The sequence below is a fragment of the Chiloscyllium punctatum genome, chromosome 8, assembly GCF_047496795.1.
Source record: "Chiloscyllium punctatum isolate Juve2018m chromosome 8, sChiPun1.3, whole genome shotgun sequence".
NCBI lineage: Eukaryota > Metazoa > Chordata > Chondrichthyes > Orectolobiformes > Hemiscylliidae > Chiloscyllium > Chiloscyllium punctatum.
The window spans coordinates 16361131-16387191 of NC_092746.1; the positions used below are offsets into that span (position 1 = coordinate 16361131).

At 42.3% G+C, this 26061-nt stretch overlaps 1 protein-coding gene across 2 annotated transcripts in view; it reads left to right on the plus strand.

Moving 5' to 3' along the window:
* fbxl7 (F-box and leucine-rich repeat protein 7) overlaps positions 1-26061 on the plus strand; it is a 348767-nt gene that overhangs the window by 68875 nt on the left and 253831 nt on the right. For both annotated transcript variants that reach the window (XM_072575192.1, XM_072575191.1), the window contains exon 2: positions 890-979. In XM_072575192.1, coding sequence (XP_072431293.1) covers positions 919-979 — 61 coding nt within the window. In that variant the 5' untranslated portion in view covers positions 890-918. The remainder of the gene's footprint in view (positions 1-889; positions 980-26061) is intronic.

The following is a 26061-nucleotide window of genomic DNA, read 5'->3' on the forward strand; positions in this document are numbered from 1 at the left end:
CCACGGACCTGGCATTGATTCCAGCCTTGGGTGACTGTCTGTGTGGAGTTTGTACATTCTCCTCTGTGTCTGTATGGGTTTGCTCCGGTTTCCTCCCACAGTCCAAAGATGTGCAGGTTAGGTGAATTAGCTAAATTCCCCATAGTGTTCAGGGATATGTAGGTTAGGTGCATTGGTCAGGGGTAAATGTAGAGTAATAGGATAGGGGAATCAGTCTGGGTGGGATGCTGTTTGGAGGTTTGGTGTGGACCTGTTGGACCGAAGGGCCTGTTTCTCTGCTATAGTGGCTCTATCATATAAATAGTTTGGGAGGTTAGTTGTTCTTACAAACTTCAAATAAAGCTGAGAGATTCACTGCATTCTTATTTATCTCACAAACCTGCTTTGGAGGAATGGATGTGACAAACTGACATTTTTACCATGTCTTGAATTCATATCATGTACTCAAAGTAAATTAATACTAATGCCAAGTATCTCCTGTTACTGGCTTTGACGATGAGTGTATGAATGTTTCAGAACTGCCACTGTTAAAAATGTGGTTTTGTAACTATTGATTATGTGCATGCAATCTGATGTAAGTCTTCTTGTGCACTTTGTCATGTGTTGTAAGTTTTTACAGGCAGTAAACTCTGGAATTCCAACACACGGAGTTCCACAGTTGAAAGATGTTGTGGCCCTGTGGGTATGACTGTAAATGTGAAGAACTTACTTGCCTTGCATGAGGCAAGTGAGCAATTTGAAAGAAAGTGAAGTTGTTTGAATTGCACTGTTTAAAGTTGATTTTTGCTTCTCATATAACTTTTCACTGTTCTTAATGGGCAGAGTTATGCTTTATTTTCTTTTCTGCTGGTCATGATGCTCGTTTTTGATCTGATCTCCCACTGTTTAGGCAAAGGCAGCTCAAGCATCTCATCCGACATGAGTTCAAGTACAGATCACACACCAACCAAAGCCAGAGGGAATGCAGCTACCAGTGAAGGTATAGGCATCTGATCCTCATTCGAACCTCTGTCCCTTTGCACTCGGCTTTACTTTTTTTTTGAGGGGGAAATACCTTTTAATTAAAACCAACTCAGCGTTTGTTGGCGTGCAGTGCATTGTTTTCCACTGGAAAAAAAGATATTGTGAAGTTGTAAAAAAGAAGGAAACATAATTTCATGAAGTATGCAGGTTTAATTTTTTATATTGTTGTTGGAAATTAGCTCAAAAGCACAATGCTTAAAAATTCGGTGCCCTTCCACTGTTTATTTGGGATTGATTCGATGGGAAAGTTGAAGAGAATCTTCCACTTGTGGGGGGAGTCCAAAACATCAGATAACTCCAAGAATAAATTCAGGGAAAATGTCTTCCAGAGTGATGACAATGTGGAACTCCTACATGGATTAACAAAGACAATGAGCAGAGATGCATTAATGCACATGCTAGGTAGCAGAAATGATTTACCTTTGATTAATACCTTTTTGAAGGTGCTTCGCAGGGACATTATAAAATGAAGTATGACAGGCAGCCACAAAATATGATATTAGATCAGATGAGCAACAGATTGGTCAAAGGAATAGGTAATAAGCAGTGTGTTAGGGGAAGAAAGTGAGGTAGAGAGATGGAGAAGTCCAGGAAGGAAGCTTGGAGCTTTGGCAACTGAAGATATATGTACAAATGGTGGGACTGTAATAATTGGGAATGCACCAGAGGCCAGAATTAGCAAACAGCTGATATCCTGCAGGGTTTGTGGGGGTGGATGAAATTGTAGTAATGGGGAGAGGCAAAGCAATAGAGAGATTTGAAAACCAAAATGAATGTTAAATTCAAGGTGTTGCTTGGACTAGTAGGCCACTGAAAATAGGGATGATAGTGGAATGCAACTTGCTTCAAGTCAAGACCCAGACAGCAGAATTTTAGATGACCTCAAGTTTGCAGAGGACAGAAAATAGGAAACCAGCCAGGATTCATTGTCAAGCCTAGACAAAAATAACACAGATGAGAATTTCGGCAGCAGATCAGCTGAGATGGAGGTGAAGTTGGACAATTACTGATTAGAATCTCATTGCAAAATTAAATCCAACATGAAGGTTGTTGACAGACTGGTTTAGTCTCAGACTCTTGCCATGGAGTCAATGGATTGGTGAATGAAGTATGTGACTCAAACTTCACAGTGTTCAATTGGAAGAACTTTCCGATTATCCACAACTGGATATCAATTAAGAGATCTGACAACTTCATAATCATAGAGGAGTTAAGAGAATTGGAGGTGAGATAAAGTTGGGTGTCTTCAGTGTACATGTGAAAACAAATGCATCTTTGGATGATGTCATCGAGGAGCAGTACTTGGAAGGGCAAGGATTAATCCTTAGAGGACAGCAGGGGTAACAGTGCAAGGTAGAAAGATTGCACATGATAATTAGATAGGTAAGAATAGAACCATTTGAGAGCAGTCCAACCCATTAGGTGGAGAGATGTTGGAAGAGTATGGCATGTTCAACTGTGCAAAAGATGGAAAGCAATTTGAGAAGGACGAAGAGAGAGGTTTTACCTTTCTCACAGTCATAAAGATGCCATTAGTGACTTCTACAAGAGCTGTTTTGGTACTGTGACAGGAGTACAAATCTGATTGGAAGAGTTCAAACCTAAAATTCTGGGAGATGGGCATGTATTTTGGTGTTGACAGCATCTTCAAGGACTTTGGAGGGGAAAAGAAGTTTGAAATTTGCAAGGACAGTGGCATCAAGCATTGGATTTCTGAAAAGACAGATGATGACAATAGATGTAATGCAAGCCCTGAGGAGAGAGAACCATTTACGATATTGGCTGATGTGTCAGCCAAGAGGGGAAATTTGGTGATATATGTGAACCGTTTGAATGGGCATTAACAGATTTCGCTAGAATTAACTATGTATAAGCCCCAGTAAGAGAATGTATCTAATCCAAATCTGTACAGACTCCAGCTGCAATCCCATGTTATCTAATGAAACTCCTGTACACATATTCTAAAGGATGTTTAGAAGAGAGGGGCATGGCAAAGGAACCTGATCAGTTTGTCTCGATTTTGTGATAAAGAAATCCTTGCACTCCTTGCATTGTTTTTGGTGGTGAGGATGGAATGGCATGAGAAGGAGGTCCTAAGAAGATAGTATGCATTTGGGAAAAGAAGCCCTTGCATGAATAAAAGGAAAAAGAAACTGAAGATATGGAGCAAAGGTGTAACTAAATATGTGGGAGGAGACTTGTGTGAAACATAAACCGTGGCAAAGGCATCTTGGGTTGTAAATTCTATGTAATTATGCAAATTGTTTTTCAACATTTATACAATTTAAAAGAAGGCAATTTTTATGATTCATTCCAAACATTGAGCTTTGGTCATTTAATGTTGGTTATGTTTATTTGCATTTAGAGTATCTAATTGTGTTGGTAGACAATAACTATTGTCACTACTGGACTGTTTTCTTTGTTCATTGTCATCTATGTGACTGGCAACCTTGAGGTAAATTATTACAATGAAAATAAACTTTCAGTGTTAGATTAATTAATATTTCTCATATTGAGGTTATCAATTGATATTTTAGAACTAGAACTATGAAAAGAAGCAATAATGCTGGTTTAGTTTTATTTTTTTTTAGATTGAATCATCAACAAAACATCACACTTCAGGAAACCAGTCAAATTTTAGAAATGTTGCACAGATTTATTGGTTGCAAAATTTCAGTTATGTGGAGGTATTTTAAAAACTTAGATGTCCTCCTGAGTTGAGTTCAAACTTTTGAGGGGATTTAAGGAGGAAAAACTGTTTCTAATTTAAGGTAATTGGGCAAATAACTAAATGTGATAATAAGAAAAAAAAACTGTAGCGTGTTCCTATCTGGAAGACATTGCCAGTAAGTGTCATTGAAACAGATTCAATAATAACTTTCAAAATAAAATTAGATAAGTGATTGAAAAAAGGAAAATAATTGCTATGAGGAAATGACAGGGAGTGGAAACTAATTGGATAGTCTTCAGAGAGCTGGCATAGGCATGATGGGCTGAATGGTGTCCTATTTTGTGTTATATAATTCTGTGAAAAATGTTTTGCTCCTTTTCTAATGGTGTAGTTTGTCTGACTGGAAGGATGTCTTTGTCAGCTAAATGATGTTGTCTGTGTTCAATTTGTTTGCTAATTCCATCTTCCCGCTGATTGAAAGGAGCTGCTCAACTATGGTGCTGATCAGGAGCGAGGGTCGGACGATGAGATTGTGAAGGGGTGAAAAATAAAGAGTGTACATGAAGCCAAAGTATAAATAAATCCAATCTTGTGTTCTGACCAAAGTTAGCAGCTGCTGGTGTCAAACTTACAAGGATGTTGGCCTCTGGCCTTTCCCATTGAGATTTCTGAAATTTGATGTTAAGAATTTGGCCAAAAGCATTTGGCAACAAGGTAGCTTTTTAGCAATGGAGCGGAAAGATATTATCCAAAGAAGGAAGCTCCAGTTTAGGTTATACTACAATGCTGGGTATGTCAAGAGTGTCTCTTCGAATTATTTTATTCTTACCTTTTATCATTGTCAAAAATCAAATGAGACAAATAAGCTAATTGAAAGGAAAAGTGTTCACATGATGTGTATTAAAGGCGTAAGTATTGATGTGACTTTATATTAGTGGTTTAATACCAGATTTCTTTTATTAGTCGGTAGAAAAAGGGGGCTAGGTTCTCAGCCTATTGATGATGAAGAATGTAGGTGGACCTGAAATTATGAATGTAAAAACAAGGACAGCAGATGCTGGAAACCAGAGTCTAGATTAGAATGGTGCTGGAAAAGCACAGCAGGTCAGGCAACATCCAAGGAGCAGGAAAATCGAAGTTTCAGGCAAAAGCTCTTCATTAGGAATATCTCTATTCCTGATGAAGGGCTTTTGCCCGAGACGTTGATTTTCCTGCTCCTCGGATGCTGCCTGATCTGCTGTGTTTTTCCAGCACCATTCTAATCTAGACTCAAATTATGAAGCCACTCGTCTTGCCAGTTTTCCAATGTCGTTTTCAATGCTTGGGTTTAGCCACCTGTCTACCTTCACTTAGGCTCATTAAGACTCTTGCTAACCATGGATTATGCAACTCTTCTAGTACTGTGAAGCAACAAAGGGCGAGCTGACTGCCTTGGCAGACACCTACCAGCTGACTCGAGTTCCAACACTCCTGTCACTCTCTCACCCTGCCTAGCTGGTTCTGCCATCCTGGAAAGAGTGTTCATTGTATTTTTAGAAAGGGACTCTCCTGGTCAAAACTTCAATGCATGAATGTTTGCTCCCTCCATGGTGCGTTGCTGTTGTGGGCAATAGGTGAGATTCAGGATTTGCCAGTAGTTCATTGTCCTTTTCCCATTCCCAAGGTGAAAACTTGAGTTCAAATTTGGCAACTGACTTCTGCAGAATTGCTTTCATCTTGCTACTGACAGTAAATGTTCATGAAAAGAATACTTATTTGTAGTGAAAGAGATAGTAGCAACATGGATACGGATTTGGCTAAGTGACAAGAAATGACAACCATTGGTTAATGGACATTTCTCGACAGAAGAAATATTTGTATGGAGTTCATCAGGATCAGTTTATATTAATCATTATTATATTATTGCATATCATTATATATTTACTACTTATTAATCACCTAGACTGTGATGTATAGGGCAGAATTTTAGTCTTAATATAAAACTTGGAAGCATTTTTTAACTGTGAAGAACTTTTGAAAGGATATATACGAGTCAGTAGAATGGATGGACAGTTGGAAATGAGAATTGATTTGTTTTTGGAAGGAAGAATGCAAAGAGGAAATATAAAGGGTAAAGGGAAAAAAATTCTAAAGAGTGTGCAGCCACAGACATTCCTGGGTGTATATGTGCATAAGCCATTGAAGGTAACAGGGCAGGTTGAAGAACAATTAATAAAGCAGAACGCAACCAAGGCTTTATTTGGAGAATGTAGAGTACAGGAGGTTACATAAAACCTGTATGAAACACTAGTTCATATTCCATTCAGTTCTGAGCACTATAGTTGAGGAAGCATGTGTATATGTAAGAGTGCAGAAAAGATTCTCTACCTCCAGTGAAGAAGAACTTCAAACATGGATATAGATTGGTGAAGTTGGGACTGTTTTCCTTTTTGAAAAGAAAGCTGTGAGGAGATTTGATAGAAGTATTCAAAATTAGGAGAGGTCTGGACAAAGTAAATTGGGATAAACTGACCAAGAACAAGATTTAAGTTGATTGGTAAAAGAGGTAAGAGCAATTTGAGAAATACGTTTTCATTTGGCGCGCGATTCGGAATGCACTGTTCAAGAGTGTGGTGGAAGTAGAATCAATTGAAAAGTTCGAAAGGAATAAGACTGGGATCTGAAAAGGAAAAATGTGCAGGATTATGGACAGAAGGCGGCAGAATAGCACTAAGTGAATTTATTACTTACTTAAATAATAGATACAGAAATGACGGGCTAAATAGCATCCTGCACTGTAACAATTCCATGTTTCTGTGATTTCTTGTCTCACTTTTTGTCGCTACTTGCAGATCGCATCCCACGCCAACTCTTGATTCTGACTGACTCCTGGTCCAGAAAGCAGGGTCATCAGGGGTGGCACAGTGGCTCAGTGATTAGCACTGCTGCCTCACAGCACCAGGGTCCCAGGTTCAATTCCAGCCTCGGGTGACTGTCTGTGTGGAGTTTGCACATTCTCCCTGTGTCTGCGTGAGCTTGCTCCAGTTTCCTCTCACCGTCCAAAGACGTGCAGGTCAGGTGAATTGGCCATGCTAAATTGCCCAAAGTGTTAGGTCATTTAGTCAGAGGGAGGTAGGTCTGGGTGGATTGCTGTTTGGAGGGTTGGTGTGGACTGGTTGGACTGTGGGGAATCTAATCTAATCTAATCAAAGACACAATAGCCAATTTGTAATGATGTTTAGTCTTTAGAATGGGCGGCACGGTGGCACAGTGGTTAGCACTGCTGCCCCTCAGTGCCAGAGACCCGGGTTCAATTCCTGCCTCAGGCAACTGTCTGTGTGGAGTTTGCACATTCTCCCTGTGTCTGCGTGGGTTTCAACAAGATCCTTTTGCAATCCTAGAAAGCCTCCTTCACTGTTTACTATGCCATGAATTTTGGTGTCGCCTGAAAACTTACAAACCATGCCTCTATATTCTCATCCAAATCATTAACATAAATGCAATGTTATAACATTTGAGGCTATGGGCATAGTGCTGGAGGGTGGAACTAGTATAGATTTTACAGTGCAGACGGTCTACATGAACTCTGGGTGCTGACTGCGGGTTTCCTCCGGGTGCTCCAGTTTCCTCCCACAGTCCAAAAATGTGCAGGTTAGGTGAATTGGCCATGCTAAATTGCCCGTAGTGTTAGGTGAAGGGGTTAGAATGGGTCTGGATGGGTTGCTCTTCGGTGTGGACTTGTTGGGCCGAAGGGCCTTTTTCCCCACTGTAAGTAATCTAATCTAATCATCATAATGACCACCATCAGTATATTATAGAGGGCATTTCTGGTTTTATTATAACATTAATTTACAATCTGTTCAATGACAAAATTATACAGGTTTCTGCCAACATTGTTTTCACTTGGTCTTTGTATAGGTATGTAGGGTGAGGCAACTATGCAAACCTTTTCCGAAGTATTATAGCTTTGAGAAAAAATATCTCTGTTTATATCATGATAATGCATACAAAGTTGCTACTGCAGGAAGTAGACTCGGCCATAACCTTTAATGGCCTGTCCCTTGAAAGGGTTCAGCCCTGATAGCTATTGTTGTCTCAAATTGACATTGTCTATTTTGCTGTGAAGCATTGAAATAAAAGATCGGCTTCAGTTCTCTTAAGCTGAATCATATTTACAGATCATTCATTACTTGCTAAGTCTTGTGCTTACTTCAAATGGTCTAGTTAAGAAGATAAGAATCTCAAAACACTGCTTTATTTCAGTCTTAGGGAATAGGTTAAGGGTATCTGAGAGTTAAGTATGTAGTGCAAGCTCATTCAAATGCACATATTTTCCTTAATGTTTTGCTTGAAATGTTGGTCTGAGGTTGGTGAGTTTTTCCATCTCCCGAGAATATCGGGGTGTGTGTGTGTTAGATATTTTATTTATGGTATTGCTTCATAACCTATCATCTCTTGCACTGTATTAATTATCTGTGTTAATTATCAGCTGGGATAGCTTGGAACCGTACCCTTGTGTGGCAGCCCCTGCTGCATTTGCTACAAGGGTAGCTTCAGAAGGTTTGCTGGCTTCTGTTTTCTTTGGGGCTGCTTAACAGTCAACTGAGAGCTTTCACTTTCTACCACCTCTTCCCATGGTCCTGCAGTCAGCACCCAGAGTTCATGTAGACCGTCTGCACTGTAAAATCTATACTAGTTCCACCCTCCAGCACTATGCCCATAGCCTCAAATGTTATAACATTGCATTTATGTTAATGATTTGGATGAGAATATAGAGGCATGGTTTGTAAGTTTTCAGGCGACACCAAAATTCATGGCATAGTAAACAGTGAAGGAGGCTTTCTAGGATTGCAAAAGGATCTTGTTGAAATGGAGCAAAGGGCTGAATAATGGAAAATAGAGTTCAATCTGGATAAATGCAAGGTTTTATATTTTGGTGCGATAAACACGGCTGATGCAATTAATGGTAGGACCTTGGGTAGCATTGTAGGACAGAGGCACCAAGGGGTTCAGATATATACTTCTTTAGAGTTTGAATAACATATAGACAGGGTTGTCAAAAAGGCACTTGTCACACTTGCCTTCATTGCTCAGCCCTTTGAATATAGGAGTTGTGAAGTATTGTTGAGGTTGTACGTAACATTGGTGAGGCATCTGCTGTAATACTGTATCCAGTTCTGGTCAACCAATTATAGGAAGGATATTACTTAAGCAGGAGAGGGTTCAGAAGAGATTAGAGATTTACCAGGGTGTTGCCAGGTGTGGAAGATTTGAGTTGTAGAGAGCATTTATTTTCTCTTTTTTTTTTCTTTTTCCCTGCAATACCACCAAATGGCAATATGTTTCCCCAGCACCATGTCGTGTATGTGCAGGCGAAGGACACAGTAAAGAACAACAAGTGTATGAATCTTTATTGATATTCCACCACCAGGAAGAAAGAAAACACCCGAGTGGCCAGTGACAAGCAGTGCCCTCTGCAAAGGGCAATGCTGTGTGATCAAAAAGTGAAAGGGAGGGCAGGGATTAAATCAAAATAGAGTTGGAGGGGGGAATAAAGCACTTCGAATAAAGCACTTCTCTCCCTACGGTGCCCAGCTCTTCCTGAACAGTTCAAGGGTTTTTATAGACACCGAATGCTCCTTCTCCGGGGACACACCTGTTTATTTTAGTCAGGCAGGACTCCATGATTGGACCAGAGTAACAGCCCAACCAAGGTTCTATGAGGTCCACCTGTCTGATCTTGTTTCAATCACTACATCCCTCCCCCTCTAAGACCTGGAATATAAGCCTGTAGCTTTTTCCTGTAGCTTCTGTGTGAGCGTTTTCGCATCAGATCTGGTTCCTCCGACTCTGCCTTGGATACCAGTGGTTTGTACCTGACTGTAGCCCTCCTCTTGTCTGGAGTATCTCAGCTGAAAGACATCATTTTCAGACCATCATGTCCTCAAAGGTTTCTTTGATGCTTGGCAAAGAGAGAGGACCCACAAGTTCTGATACACTTGCGAGATGTTCTGAGAGGCCGTCTATGTTTTGCACCTGCCCCGTTTGCGAGGTTGCAGCTTTTGTGTGGTTTACGTGCTTGTTCAGGACCACCTCTCCTTCCCAAACTTTGTATATCATGGGACCTAACCTCATGTTGACTATGCCTCTTACCAATGCAGGGCCATTCACTTGGTTCCAACACCCAACTTAGCCCCAGTGAAGTAAACTGTCTCTCTTGCTTCGAGGAGTCTTGTGTTCCTGATGTCATTTCACCTTCCTGCCCACGTCCAGGAAGATCAGATTAACCTGGTGAGGAGTCTTCTCTGTATTAGCAACTCGGCTGGAGCTGTCGTTGCAGTTGCGTGAAGTGTGGTCCTATAATCAAACAGAGGAACCAGGACAGTTTGGTATCAAGTGAAGCTGTGGGCTGTTTCTGTAAGCCTGCCTTCAAAGTTTGCACGCTCTTTCCAACAGACCATTGGATGATGAATGGTATGGAACTGTCCTTACACACTGAATGCCATTTGACTATAGAAAATACTCAAAATCCCTGCTGGAACATGATGACCCATTGTCTGTGACCAACACCTGCAGGGGTCTGTATGTTGCAAAGGAAGCTCTCAACTTTTCAGCCATCTTCTCTCTGTTTGATGAATGAACGTAGAATGAGAGGTGACTTGATTGAGACATAAAAGATAATCAGAGGGTTCGATAGATAGTGAGAGCTTTTTTCCTAGAATGGTAATGGCTAGGACAAGGGGACATTAGCTTTAAATTGAGAGGTGATAGATATAGGACAGATGTCAGAGATAGTTTCTTTACTCAGAGTAGTACAGCATGGAACGGCCTGCCTGCAACAATAGTAGACTCGGCAACTTTATGGGCATTTAGAAGGTCATTGGATAGACATATGGATGAAAGTGGATAGATGGGCTTCTGATTAGTTCCACAGCTCGGCGCAACATCGGGGGTCGAAGGGCCTGTACTGCGCTGTGAAGTTCTGTGTTCTTACTCTCTACACATCCAACCATTTTGAATGGGTCGAAGAGTATGGTGCTGGAAAAGCACAGCCGGTCAGCACTCTAATCTCCACCATCTGCAGTGCTCATTTTCTCCCATTTTGAATGGGTGCCCACAATGACTAATACCATAGAGCTTATGAAAGCATCTACATAGTCAACGTGTAACCGAGTCCAGGGTTTACCCGGCATTCCCATGAATGCAGGGGTGTTGCTGGTGGTAATGTTTGTCCCTGTTGGCATTCTGGCCCTGCCAACACTGCTATCTTGGTATCCAATTCTGGCTGACAAACTTCTTTATGCAGACATCTTCATTTTGGAAATCCCTGGATGACCCTAATGGAAGTTCAGCCTGTATCTGGTGGTGACCTTTGCTTGGGACAAATCACTCTTGCTTTCCATAAAAATATGTTGACCTCTATCGTAATCTCAACTTGCTGGGTCCAGAAAACTTTCAATTCAGGTTGTGATGGCCTTTTTATTTCTCCCATCACTGCCACCTATTTTAGTTCTGCCAGGACGGGATCTTTTTATATCCACAGTCTGATATAATCAGCGGTGACTGGAAGAGTTTCCAGGGAGTTGAAAGCCAGAATGGATTATTCTCGTGGGCAGCACCACCGGTGGTGTATTCACCAGTGGGAGGCACCTCAAAGCATCTGCGTTTGCTGCTTTGCCTCCCAGATGGTGTTCCAACTTATAATTGTACACACTCGGTAAGAGCCATCTGCTGAAATCGACCTGAATCTATAGGCTGCATGGCCCTGTCCTCTTTAAGTAGCCCTGCAGCAGTTTGTGGTCTGTTACTATTTCAAATTTACATCCACAAAGGTATTGGTGGAACTTTCTAACACCTTCCTCCTCTATCTGAGAATATCTTCACTCAGCCTCAGCCACAGCCCAGGAAGCATATGCTATCAGGCGTTTCTGTCCGCTGGGTCACTTGTGAGCCAACACTACTCTGATACTGCACAGGGAGACATCACATGTCAGCAGCACATCTTCTATGGATCTTGTCTGTCAACACCTCTCTAAAGGCTACACCTTGGCTATGACACCATTTCTGAGGCTGGCCCTTTTTCAGTAGCAGATGTAAGGATGCCAGGATGAAGACCAGATTACATATGAATTTTCTGTAATACAAGGTACAGTTGTGGGAACCGGGGCACCTTTGCTTGCCCTCCCTTTATCTTCCAGTCTTCTCGATTCTGTAGCCCAGGTAGGTCATTTGAGGTGTCTGGAAAACACATTATTCCCTCCTAAGGTATCAAGTGACTTGAAGAAATGTTTCAGCCCTATGTCCAAGTTCTGTAAATGTTCTTTATTGGTCATTCTGGTTGTTAGAACATCATAGAGATAAGTGGCCAACTTTTACAAGGATAAGTAGACCTTGTAAAACGCTCTCCATTGTTCGCTGGAAAATGGCGCAGGCTAATGATATCCCAAATGTCAGTCTTGTATACTGGTACAAACCCTTTTGGATTATAATTGCAGCATACTTCTAGGAATCCTCATCTGATTGCAATTGCAGATACACATGGCTCTTGCCCAGCTTGTGAAGAACAACAGAACCCCCCTCCCCCCCGCTCGTTTTGTGTGTAAGTGTGAGAGATTGGATAGTTACTGTTTGATTGCCATTTACTGTTTTTTGAAATCCCCACAAAGTTGACCTAACTTGACCCAACCCATCGGGCTTTAGAATTGGTATGATTGGTTTCAGTACAAGTGTCTCAAGAAACTTGAAGTTGTTATCTGTGTAGGCAGTAAAGCTGATGAATTTAGGAGGATGGCATTTCTGCTTTCATTGTTGCTGTACCGGTATCAAGGGTTGCATTCTTACCCTTTTGCACACCAGGGAGAACTCTGTATCACAGTCATCAATTGGACTGCATTCTGGGGAAGGTGGGACCTGTATAAACAGGACGGGTTGCACCTGAACCAGAAGGGCACCAATATCCTGGGGGGTAGGTTTGCTAGCACTCTTCGGGGGGGTTTAAACTAATTTGGCAGGGGGATGGGATCCGGACTTGTAGTCCAGCAAGTAAGCTAGCTGTGTGTCAGGATTCCCAAGACTGTAGGGAGGCTGTGGAGAAGGTAGCACTGACAGGGACTACTTGCGGACACAGAGATGGGCTCAAGTGCGTATACTTCAACGCAAGGAGTATCAGAAATAAGGTGGGTGAACTTAAGGCATGGATCGGTACCTGGGACTACGATGTTGTGGCCATCACGGAAACATGGATAGATGAGGGACAGGAATGGCTGTTGGAGGTTCCTGGTTACAGATGTTTCAGTAAGATTAGGGAGGGTGGTAAAAAAGGAGGGGGGGTGGCATTGCTAATTAGAAATGGTATAACGGCTGCAGAAAGGAAGTTTGAGGGGGATCTGCCTCTGGAGGTAGTATGGGCTGAAGTCAGAAATAGGAAAGGTGCAGTCACCTTGTTGGGTGTTTATTATAGGCCCCCCAATAGCAGCAGAGATGTGGAGAAACAGATTGGGAAACAGATTTTGGAAAGGTGCAGAAGCCACAGGGTCGTAGTCATGGGCGACTTCAACTTCCCAAATATTGATTGGAAGCTCTTTAGATCAAGTAGATTGGATGGGGTGGTGTTTGTGCAGTGTGTCCAGGAAGCTTTTCTAACGCAGTATGTAGAGTGTCCAACCAGAGGGGAGGCCATATTGGATTTGGTACTCGGTAATGAACCGGGACAAGTGGTGGGCTTGTTAGTGGGTGAACATTTTGGTGATGGCGACCACAATTCTGTGACTTTCACCTTGGTTATGGAGAGAGATAGGTGCGCACAACAAGGAAGATTTTACAATTGAGGGAAGGGAAATTACGATGCTGTAAGACAGGATTTGAGGAGCATACGTTGGGAGCATAGGCTGTCAGGGAAGGATGTGGTGGAAATGTGGAACTTTTTCAAGGAGCAGATACGACGTGTCCTTGATATGTATGTACCAATCAGGCAGGAAAGAAATGGTCGTGTGAGGGAGCCTTGGTTGACGAGGGAGGTTGAATGTCTAGTAAAGAGGAAGAAGGAGGCTTACATAAGGTTGAGGAAACAGGGTTCAGACAGAGCAGTGGAGGGATACAGGATAGCCAGAAGGGACCTGAAGAAAGGGATTAGGAGAGCTAAGAGAGGGCATGAAAAATCCTTGGCGGATAGGATCAAGGATAACCCCAAGGCATTCTATGCGTATGTGAGAAACCTGAGAATGACGAGAACGAGGGTAGGTCTGATCAAGGACAGTAGTGGGAGACTGTGTATTGAGTCGGAAGAGATAAGAGAGGTCTTGAACAAGTACTTCTCTTCAGTATTTACGAACGAGAGGGACCGTATTGTTGAAGAGGAGAGTGTGAAACGGACTGATAAGCTAGAAGAGATACCTGTTAGGAAGGAAGATGTGTTGGACATTTTGAACAACTTGAGGATAGACAAGTCCCCCGGGCCTGACGGGATATATCCTAGGATTATGTGGGAAGCAAGAGAGGAAATTGCAGTACCGTTGGCAATGATCTTCTCGTCTTCACTGGCAACGGGGGTGGTACCAGGGGACTGGAGAGTAGCGAATGTTGTGCCCCTGTTCAAAAAAGGGAATAGGGATAACCCCGGGAATTTCAGGCCAGTTAGTCTTACTTCTGTGGTAGGCAAAGTAATGGAAAGGGTACTGAGGGATAGGATTTACGAGTATCTGGAAAGACACTGCTTGATTAGGGACAGCCAGCACGGATTTGTGAAGGGTAGGTCTTGCCTTACAAGTCTTATTGAATTCTTCGAGGAGGTGACCAAGCATGTGGATGAGGGTAGAGCAGTGGATGTAGTGTACATGGATTTTAGTAAGGCATTTGATAAGGTTCCCCATGGTAGGCTTATGCAGAAAGTCAGGAGGCATGGGATAGAGGGAAATTTGGCCAATTGGATAGAAAACTGGCTAACCGGTCGAAGGCAGAGAGTGGTGGTAGATGGTAAATATTCAGCCTGGAGCCCAGTTACAAGTGGAGTTCTGCAGGGTTCAGTTCTGGGTCCTCTGCTGTTTGTAATTTTTATTAATGACTTAGATGAGGGAGTCGAAGGGTGGGTCAGTAAATTTGTAGATGCTACGAAGATAGGTGGAGTTGTGGACAGTGAGGAGGGCTGTTGTCGGCTGCAGAGGGACTTAGATATGATGCAGAGCTGGGCTGAGGAGTGGCAGATGGAGTTCAACCCTGCCAAGTGTGAGGTTGTCCATTTTGGAAGAACAAATAAGAATGCGGAATACAGGGTTAATGGTAGGGTTCTTAGTCAGGCGGAGGAACAGAGGGATCTTGGGGTCTATGTACATAGATCTTTGAAGGTTGCCACTCAGGTGGATAGAGTTTGTAAGAAGGCCTATGGAGTATTATCGTTCATTAGCAGAGGGATTGAATTCAAGAGTCGTGAAGTGATGTTACAGCTGTACAGGACTTTGGTTGGGCCACAGTTGGAGTACTGTGTGCAGTTCTGGTCGCCTCACTTTAGGAAAGATGTGGAAGCTTTGGAGAGGGTGCAGAGAAGATTTACCAGGATGTTGCCTGGAATGGAGAGTAGGTCGTACGAGGATAGGTTGAGAGTTCTCAGCCTTTTCTCGTTGAAACGGCGAAGGATGAGGGGTGACTTGATAGAGGTTTATAAGATGATCAGAGGAATAGATAGAGTAGACAGTCAGAAAGTTTTTCCCCGGGTACAACAGAGTGTTACAAGGGGACATAAATTTAAGGTGAAGGGTGGAAGGTATAGGGGAAATGTCAGGGGTGGGTTCTTTACCCAGAGAGTGGTGGGGGCATGGAATGCGCTGCCCGTGGGAGTGGTAGAGTCAGAATCATTGGCGACCTTTAAGCGGCATTTGGATAGGTACATGGATGGGTGCTTAATCTAGGATAGAAGTTCGGCACAACATCGTGGGCCGAAGGGCCTGTTCTGTGCTGTATTGTTCTATGTTCTATGTTCTGTGGGGGGATGTGTGTGTGTCACAGCTGGTGCCAATGTCCTGATCTTGGATGTCTTCAGGATACTTTGTGGTGCAGTTGGTTCAGAAGGAAAGTGTTAAAAATTCTTGATAACAGCAAAAGTGAAATAATCTCTGTTCTCATTTAGCTTTGCCAGGCTACAATGTCCAAGGTAGAAAGGCCGTGCCGCATGGTTGATGCTGCGTCTTGTGTTGAAATCCCTCAATTGTTAAAGTAGTTCTGCTTTGGTGTTCTGCTGAGAGCATTGCAGCATTGATTTTCCTGAGGTTAATTGGTTCTCTTTGAATGAAAAGAAGATGCAGAAAACACATTTGGAATCACTAGTTTTGGGGTTCTATCATTAAGACCAGTTAGTCTACAACCTACTCAACCAGTTTCCTTTGTTACTCTTCCCCTTTACAGTAACATGTAATGGTTTGCTTTCAGTGCTGTACTCTCAGTAAGCCTAGTTTCTTGTGGTGAGGCATTGTCAATGTTCAGTCCATCCAATTGGATGTTGATCACAGGTATCTGCTGTGCATTACTAACCAGCTGTGAGTTGCAGACAATGGCAACAACTTTTTTCTTAAATCTTTTAATTCAAAATACTTGGCATTTACAAGTCATGAAAATTGAACAAAATGAAGTGCATTATTCAGTGACAGGAGCAGGACTGCACTTTAAAAACTTATCTCATTTTAAACTGTATCTGGATTTGTGAAAGAAATACACCCCTAGTAGATGTGGGCATTGTAGGCTCAGCCTGTATTTATGCCTATCCTTACTGGCCCTTGAGAAGCTGGCGGTGAGCTGCCTCATGAATTGTTGCAGTTGGTATGGTTTAGATACACCCATGGTGCTGTTAGGGAGGGAGTGCCAGGAATTTGACTGAGTGGCAATGAAGGAACAGCAATATAATTCCAAATCTGAATGGTATTGACTTGTAGAGAAATTTGCAGGTGGTGGTATCCCCATGCTGCTATTGACCTTATTGGTGGTAGTGGTCACTGGTTTGGAAGGTGCTGTTGAAGATAGATGCTGCTCCCTAGTGTTGCAGCACCAACAAACACAGCCTCTGGTTGGTAACAGATGTGGCTTATTATTGTGCTTGGCTCATTATTATAGGGTCCTGCTGTGTTTCCAAAGTGATGTTGGTGTGCACAAATATTAATCACCTTCAAAGCATAACTATGAAAAGTATTGAGATTCTGAGTGTGGAGAGTTAGTTAAGGGTGAATTTTTTTTTTAGATTAGATTACTTACAGTGTGGAAACAGGCCCTTCGGCCTAACAAGTCCACACTGCCCCGCCGAAGCGCAACCCACCCATACCCCTACATTTACCCCTTACCTAACAGTACGGGCAATTTAGCATGGCCAATGCACCTGACCTGCACATCTTTGGACTGTGGGGGGAAACCGGAGCTATCTTGAGATTTAACACAAAATAAAGGATGGACAGTTAATTTCAAAACAAAAGTAAAAAATGTGGTGAACCTTGTGTCAGAGGCATATTAGATTAGATTAGATTACTTACAGTGTGGAAACAGGCCCTTTGGCCCAACAAGTCCACACCGCCCCGCCGAAGCGTAACCCACCCATACCCCTACATCCACCCCTTACCTAACACTACGGGCAATTTAGCATGGCCAATTCACCTGACCTGCACATCTTTGGAGTGTGGGAGGAAACCGGAGCACCCGGAGGAAACCCACGCAGACACGGGGAGAACGTGCAAACTCCACACAGTCAGTCGCCTGAGGCGGGAATTGAACCCGGGTCTCTGGCGCTGTGAGGCAGCAGTGCTAACCACTGTGCCACCGTGCCGCCCTCGAATTCCCCTGCCTTGTAATATAAAATGCACAATGAACAGTAGGACCCTGGGAAGCTTTGACAATCAGAGGGGCTTCGTTGTGCATGTACATTAGTCCCTGAAGGTATCAGGACAGTTGAATAAAATGGTTAAGAAGGCACATGGGATGTTTCCCTTTATTAGCTGAGGCACAGAATTTAAGAACCAGGAGGTTATGCTGAAACTGTATAAAACGTTAGTTAGGCCAAATTGTGAACATTGTATGTAGTTCTGGAGTTGAAAATGTGTTGCTGGAAAAGTGCAGCAGGTCAGGCAGCATCCAAGGAACAGGAGAATCGATGTTTCGGGCATAAGCCCTTCTTCAGGAAGAAGAAGAAGGGCTTCTGCCCGAAACGTCGATTCTCCTGCTCCTTGGTGCTGCATGACCTGCTGCGCTTTTCCAGCAACACATTTTCAGCTCTGATCTCCAGCATCTGCAGTCCTCACTTTTTCCATGTAGTTCTGGAGTACATGCTATAGGAGGGATATGATAGCACTGCAGAGAGTGCAGAGGAGATTTACCAGAATGTTCCCTGGGCTGGAGAGTTTCGCTTATGAACAGAGATTAGACAGACTGGGGTTGTTTACCTTAGAATAGAGGAGATTGTGAGAGGTTTAGAGGAGATGTGAGGAAAACCATTTTTCACCCAGAGAGTGGTCAGAATCTGGAACTGACTGCCTGTAATAGCGAAAGAGGAGAGACCCTCATAACTTGTAACAAGTGTTTAGATGTTTTAAGATGGCGGCCTAGTAGGATGATCCAGCTGGAACTCATCCACTCCACCTATTCTTCATTTTCTTCTTCTCAGTGCTTTTTTCCCTTCTTTTCCTTCTCTTCCTCTTCGACTCGTGGCCTCTACTGAGTAAAAATCCCTGGCCTCCGGTGAATGATGATTCCCAGTATCCGGCAAGCAACAAATTCCGGCCTTTGGTGACAATTCCCAGCCTTCCATAGTGACCTCCTTCAGTGGGGTCTCCCGACGTTGGCGTGATGACCTTGTAACCTGGCAAAGCAGCTTCTTGGTGTGGTGTGATAAACTCTTGGCTTGGTGCAGTGGTCTCTTCCCATAAGGGCCTCCCAGCATGGCGTGGTGACGTCCCGGCCTGGCGACCTTCCGGCCTCATCCAGCAGCCTCCTGGCGTGGCATGTCGCTTGAACAGTTTGGAGCCAGGTCCCGGTGTGGTCTGCTACACTGAACTTTTATTGCTGTAGAATAATAGAGGTTTACAGCATGGAAACAGGCCCTTTGGCCCAATATGTCCATGCCATCCTGTTTTCACAATTTATCCAGTCCCATTTGTCTGATTTTGATCCTTTTCTCTCCATACCTTTACCATCCACATACCTGTCCAAATGTCTCTTAAATGACAAAATTGTACTCTCCTCTAACATGACCTCAGACAGACCATTTCAGATATTCGCCATCCTCTGTGTGGAAAATGTTGCCCCTCTGGACCATTTTGTATGTCCACCCCCTCACCTTAAATTTATGCCCTCTAGTTTTAGACTCCCCTATCATGGGGAAAAGCTGTTGGCTATGTACCTTATCTATGTATCTCATGATTTTATAGACCTCTATAAGGTTACCCCTCAGTCGTCTATGCTCCAGGAAAAAAAAGTCCCAACCAATCCAGCCTTACCTTATATCTCAAATGTTTCAGTCCTGGTTGCATCCTTTTCTGCACTTTTTCTAGTTTAATAATATTCTTTCTATAGTAGGGCAACCAGAGCTGCATGCAGTACTGTACATGTGGCCTCACCAACATTGTGTACAGCTGCAACAAGACGTCCCAATTCCTGCACTCACTGCTCCAACCGATGAAAGCAAGCATGCCAAAAGCCGCCTTCACCACCCTGTCTACCTGTGATTCCAGTTTCAAGCATCCAAGAACCTGTACCCTTGGAACTCTGTTTTGTAACACTCCTCAAGGCCCTACCATTGACTGTGCAAGTTTGACCCTAGTTTGGCCCTAGTTTGACCCACCAATACCTTGCATTTATCTAAATTAAACTCCATCTTGTCATGCCTCAGCCCATTGGCCGAGTTTCAAGATCTTGCTTTATCCTAGATGACCTTCTTCACTGTCCACTATACCACCGATCTTGGTGTCATCTGCAAACGTACTAACCATGCCTCCTAAATTCTCATCCAAATCATTTATATAAATGGAGAGAGTAACAGAGCATTCAGCACTGATCCCTCTGGCACACTGTTGGTCACAGTCCTCCAGTTTGAAAAACAACCCTCTACCACCAATCTCTGTCTTTTACCTTCAAGCCACTTTTGTATCCAGTTGATGAGCTCTCCCTGGATCCTGTGAGATTTAACCTTACTCAGCAATCAACCATGCAATATCTTGTCAAAAGCTTTGCTAAAGTCAATATAGACAACATCTACTACACTGCCCTGATCTACTATCTGGTCATCCCTTGAAAAACTCAGATTTATGAAACATGATTTCCCATCCACAAAGCCATGCAATCACAAATGAGTTCTGGCCTCACCAAGTGCCTGTAGATTCTGTCTCTCAGGATCGCCTCTGACAACTTAAACGCACCATAGACAATGATTTTTAGGTTGCAGGGAAATGCCTGGAAACTTTCTTAAATAATGGCACAACATTAGCCACCATCCAATCTTTGGGCACATCACCCATAGCTGTTGATGATACGAACATCTCCACTCAGGGCCCTGCAATTTCCTTCCTAGGCTCCCACAAAGTCCTGGGATACACCCCCATCACGTCTGAGGAATTCCTCTACTTTAATGTATTGTAAGATTTTCAGTACCTCTTCTAACTAAAGAAGCTGTGCCTAGGTACTTCTGTATCTAAGTTGACACTGTAATTGGCGATGTATAATCTTTTTACTATGCTCATTGAGTATATGTGACAATAAAGGCTATTCTGTATTCTCTGTGCACTTGCAATGCCAAGGAACACAAGGCTATGGGCCAAGTGCTTGAAAATTGGATTAGAATAGTTACATAGGAGAAAGTGAGGACTGCAGATGCTGGAGACCAGAGCTGAAAAATGTGGTGCTGGAAAAACAAAGCAGGACAGGCAGCATCTGAGGAGCTGGAGAATTGACGTTTCGGGCATAAGCCCTTCTTATGCCTGAAGAAGGGCTTATGCCTGAAACGTCAATTCTCCTGCTCCTCAGATGCTGCCTGTCCTGCTGTGTTTTTCCAGCACCACATTTTTCAACCTTCGAATAGTTACATGGTTGTTTTGGACCAGTGCATCCACTATGGGCCAGCAGGCCTCTTTCTGTGCTGTGGCTCTCTAAGTCTCGAGGACTCTTGTAACAAAAGGAAAAACAGTGTTCAATCTCATTGGCTATTTTCCTCCTATCCTTCTTTGAATGTTCACTCTGCACGCAGAATACTGATTTTTAAAATCTGAATATTATAATACTATTCAAAGATAATTTTGGATTTGCAGTAATAAATTACAGTTTCTGCCATGAGTGGTATTTGGTTTTGTATTTTGTGATCAAAAATCATAATAGCCTCACTCTATTTTTTTGACAGTTTTGTAATATACGACATATTAAAGCTATTTAACAGCAATAAGTATGGTTCTTTTAAAAAGAAGTTCTGTTTAGAATGAGTTAAACTTGGTGAATGATCACCAGCCATCAACAGCCCATCACCTTTTTGGATTGCTATTGTATTTGTCTCCAGTTTCTCTATCATCTTGCCTCATGCCTTTTGAACTTATTTTGTCTACTTTCCTGTTGCCTCAACTCTTGTTGCACTAAACTGCTGACCATTCAGCTTCCCCTCCTAGTCCCCATATTAGGTGATATTGTTAATGATTCATTCTGTCTTCAGGTCTTGTCACAGTATCCTCTAAATTTTATGTTTTCACCCTCTCCAAAACACAGCCCTTGACCCTACTATCCTTGTAGACTTTACTTAGACTACTCTAAGTAAAGAAACTACCTCTAACATCTATCCTATATTTATCACCCCTCAATTTAAAGCTATGTCCCCTCGTGCTAGCCATTGTCATCCAAGGAAAAAGGCTCTCACTGTCCAATCTGTCTTACCTCTGATTATCTTATATGTCTCAATTAAGTCACCTCTCAACCTTCTTCTCACAAACGAAAACAGCCTCAAGTCTCTCAGCCTTTCCTCGTAAGACCTTCCCTCCATACCAGGCAACATCCTAGTAAGTCTCCTCTGCACCCTTTCCAAAGCTTCCACATCCTTCCTCTAATGCAGTGACCAGAACTGTACACAATACTCCAAGTATGGTCGCACCAGAGTTTTGTACAGTTACTGCATGATCTCATGGCTCCGAAACTCAATCCCTCTACCAATAAAAGCTAACACACCATATGTCTTCTTTAACAACTCGATCAACCTGGGTGGCAATTTTCAAGGATCTATGTACGTGAACATTGAGATTTCTCTAATCATCTACACTACCAATAATCTTACCATTAGCCCAGTACTCTGCATTCCTGTTCCTCCTTCCAAAGTGAATCACCTCACACTTTCTTGCATTAAACTCCATTTGCCACCACTCAGCACAGCTCTGCAGCTTATCTATGTCTCTTTGTAACCTGTAACATCCTTTGTCACTAATCTGATCCACCATTCCTAAAACTTGATGTTTGAATTCCTCCAATCAGGTTTCTCCTTTGTTCCAGAACCAAAAATACTCTTGTAGAGTGCCATTTGTTATTTTCTTGTGACTGCACTCAAAGTAAGCTTTTTCTCCTTGTCCTTCTCGACTTCTGTACAACATTTTACACAGCTCAGCATACCTTTCACTTGTTCCAGCAGCATGGTCTGCGCTCACATGTTTCCATTCTTATCCATCAATTTGTGAACAGATTATCTCTTGCAACAGCTTCTCTTTCTGCCTACAGGCTGTTATCTCTGGGCTCCCCTCAGGATCTATCTTAACAACACCCAGTTCTGTCACCATCTCTTTTCACTTCTCCATTGTTGTTTGAGAATAGACAGTACTTGATAAGCAACAATTTCTTCCAGTTAAATATTTGGAAGACTGAAGTCATTGTTTTCAGTCCCTTATAAAGAATTAATTCTAACTGTGTGATATGTCAGTGAGACAGTATACATCATCACAGGGATTGATGCAAAGTCACATGACCTTGCTCAGTTTCAGGATCATGGTAAGCTGCTTTTAAAATGATATTAATGTTTTCATTACTCATAGACTCTGTAACAATTCTGCAGAACAACAAGGTCACAAATGTTATTTTCATTAGCAACAGTCAGAGGTCTAAATAAATCTGTTCAAGGCTTAATGTCATATCTGATCCCTAGATGAACTTCTGAACATATACTTGGGCCATCACTAAGACTCCTTTTTATCACCACTGTAGCATCACCCATCTTTACTCCAGTCACAAATCATCTGCTAAAACCCTTATGCCTTAGTTACCTTTACTTAAATGGATGCCCATTTTGTTTTCTACATTCTATCTCTGTTAATGCGACGTCATCCAATACTGTGCTGCCCATGCCTTATCTTGCACCAATTTCCACCCACTGCATGCTTGCTGACCTACTTTAGCTCAAAGTAAAGCAACATCTTGATTTAAAAGTTCTCCTCCTTCTCCTCATATCCCTCCATAGCCTCACTTCTCCCTCTCTCTCTGTATGCTCCTTTAACCCGTAGAATTTAATGGTGGCAATGCAGAATTACAGCGTTGCAGTACCCAGTCTGCTGGCAAGAATAATTAATTTGGTCCTTGGCCTTAAAATCCTGCATCTCCAGTCTTAACATGGTACCATATTTCCGAAACAAAAGTAAAATTACCAGCAACATTAGGTAATTATTGATACAATTTAAAATTATCTTTTAACTTTCCTGAACATGATTTAAACTTTTTTGAGTTATACAATCACAATCACAAGATTCTCATGGACATCACAATGCGTTACCGTATATTGTGAGCTGTGACTCATTACCATCAGTAGTAAGAAGCACATCTGGAAAAATGCTCCATTGTCCAAAATAGCTATTTAGAGATTCTTTATAAAGATATTTGTGGGCAAGTTCGAAATGCAGTCAGCATTGTAATAGACCATCATAGCATGACTTGTTGAGATTCACATTTCAAATAAGTATATAAAAATTGCTGGCTGCAATAAAGGTTTAGATGAAATTTATTATATACCATTTCTCCTTTTTGCAGTGTATCTGTTTGGCAGGGCCTCTTTTGAGGTATTAAATAAAGTCATATGTTTTGAATTAAACTGCTGCTTGGCCTCTGCGTACCCAGAAAACTCAATCTGTTCTGTAGATAAAATCTTCTAAATTCTGCAGGGCTTCACCAGTAGTATCCACGATGTAATTTGTTATTTTGTTCTGAAACATAATTTCTTCATTTTATTTGGCAGGTTAGAGGTAGATCAGGTCCTGGTGATGGAACAAGCTGCTGAAATTGGCATTTCAGGATGTCTGTCAGTTGAATGTCAGTTAAAGCTACACTCTCTCCAGTTTACATATGGCTTGATGCTTTTTCCAGAAAGTATAATTAAAGTATAATACAAACGTACATACATGTGGGTGCACATTTTTTTGCATCCTTCACATTTGCAAGAGAATCACAAAAGAATCACAGTCGCCCTTTAGACCACTTAAAGATCAGATAATTGATCATTGTATCTGGGTATTTATCCAAGTAGACTATACAGCATTTTAATGCCTAGTGTGTAAAGTTTCCCATTTGCTTTATAACTGGCAAGTTCACTTGTGACATTATGTAGATTTTTAGATTCATACAGTACAGAAAAGGTCTTTTGGCCCATCCCATAGAGTTTGCACCAACAGAACTACCACAAAATTGCACTCATCCCAATCTTGTTCGCTTGTACCATATCCTTGAACATGTATATTTGAAGTGCTCATCCATACATTTTTTTAAAGGTGGTAATATTTCTGGCTTCCATTACTTTCTTAGGCAGTGCACTGCAGATCCCCTCCACCCACTGAGTAAAAAGGTTTTCCCCCCCACCCCCCAAATCTCCTGCCCCTTATCGTGAAACAATGCTCTTCCATGATTTGACTCCTCAGCCAAGGGAAACAGCTACTGTCTATTCACCCTGTCCATTCCCCTCATAATCTTATACACCCCAATCATTCCCCTCATAATCTTATACACCCCAATCATGTCCCCCCCCTCAGTCTTTTCTGCTCTAAAGACAACAATCCAAGCCAATCCAAATTCTACTGAGAGCTCAATTTCTCATCCCAGGCAACATCTGCTGAACCTCCTCTGTGCCCCCTCCACTGCCATCACATCCTTCCAATAGTCGGGCAATCAGAACAGCGCACACTACTCCAGTTGTGGCCTGGCCAAAGCTCTATCCAACTCCAACATTACTTCCTTGCTCTTATACTCTACGCCACGACTGATGAAAGGAAGTGTCCCAAATTCCTCTTTAACTATTTTAGTCATGTCCTCCGCCCTTCAGGGCTCTGTGAATAATTACCCCAAGATCCCCCTGTTTGTCTAGGCTTCCCAGTGTTCTGTGATTCATTAATACTTCCTCATCTTGTTTCTTCCAAAGTGTATCACTCTGTACTTATTAGTGTTAAATACCATCTGCCACTCATTTACCCATCAGACCAATGCGACTATATCTTCCTGTAACCTACAACTATCTTCTTCACTGCCAATCTTGGTGTCTCCTGAAAATTTGCTTAACATTCCCCTCATGTTTTCATCGATATCATTTATGTATAAAACAATAAGGGTCCCAGTGCTGATTCTTGTGATACACTGCTGGACCCTGCCTCCGGTCACTCTAACAGCCTTCTATCGCTGTCCTTTGTAACCTATTACTCAGACAGTTTCTCATCCGTCTTGCCAGGTTCCCTTCAATTACATGTCCTTTGAACTTTTCAGTCAGTCTCCCATGTAGGACCTTGTCAAAAGCTTTGCTAAAATCCATACACAGAACTTCACTCGTGCACACTTGATCATATTTTGAAAAAAAAACTAAATGTACTACCCACATCTCTCACATCACTGGGTAACAATGCACCAACTATTATCTTTGTCTTGTGACAGTGATTATCAAAACAGGCAGTTAGAGGGGTTAAGATAAAATGTGATATGTAAGTAAATTGGTTGAGTTAGTATAATGGTATGTTAGATTTACTGCTAAAGAAGGGTTATTGATAATCTGAGATCATGAAAACAAGTCACGCACATTTGTGTGATGCAAGGTAACATAACGTGGAAAGAACCTAGTGTTCGGGAGTGTTCTAATAACTGTAAATATGAGGTCAGTCAGTAATGGGTCCCCATTAGTAGCTATTGATTCTAACAGGCTGACTTTCACCAGTTCCTTTGTTGTCTTGTTTTCTCTCCCCCGCTCGCTCTCCCGCTCGCTCTCTCTCGCTCTGTCTCACTCTGTTGTCCATCACCACCTATTGTTAATGCATCCCTATGACTCCCCACCCTATCTTCATAACATTTCCTAACTACAATCAGTTCTGAAGAACAATGCAGCACAGGACCATGCCCATAGGCCCTCCAGGCCTGCGCTGAAACATTTCACTCTTCCATACTAAAAT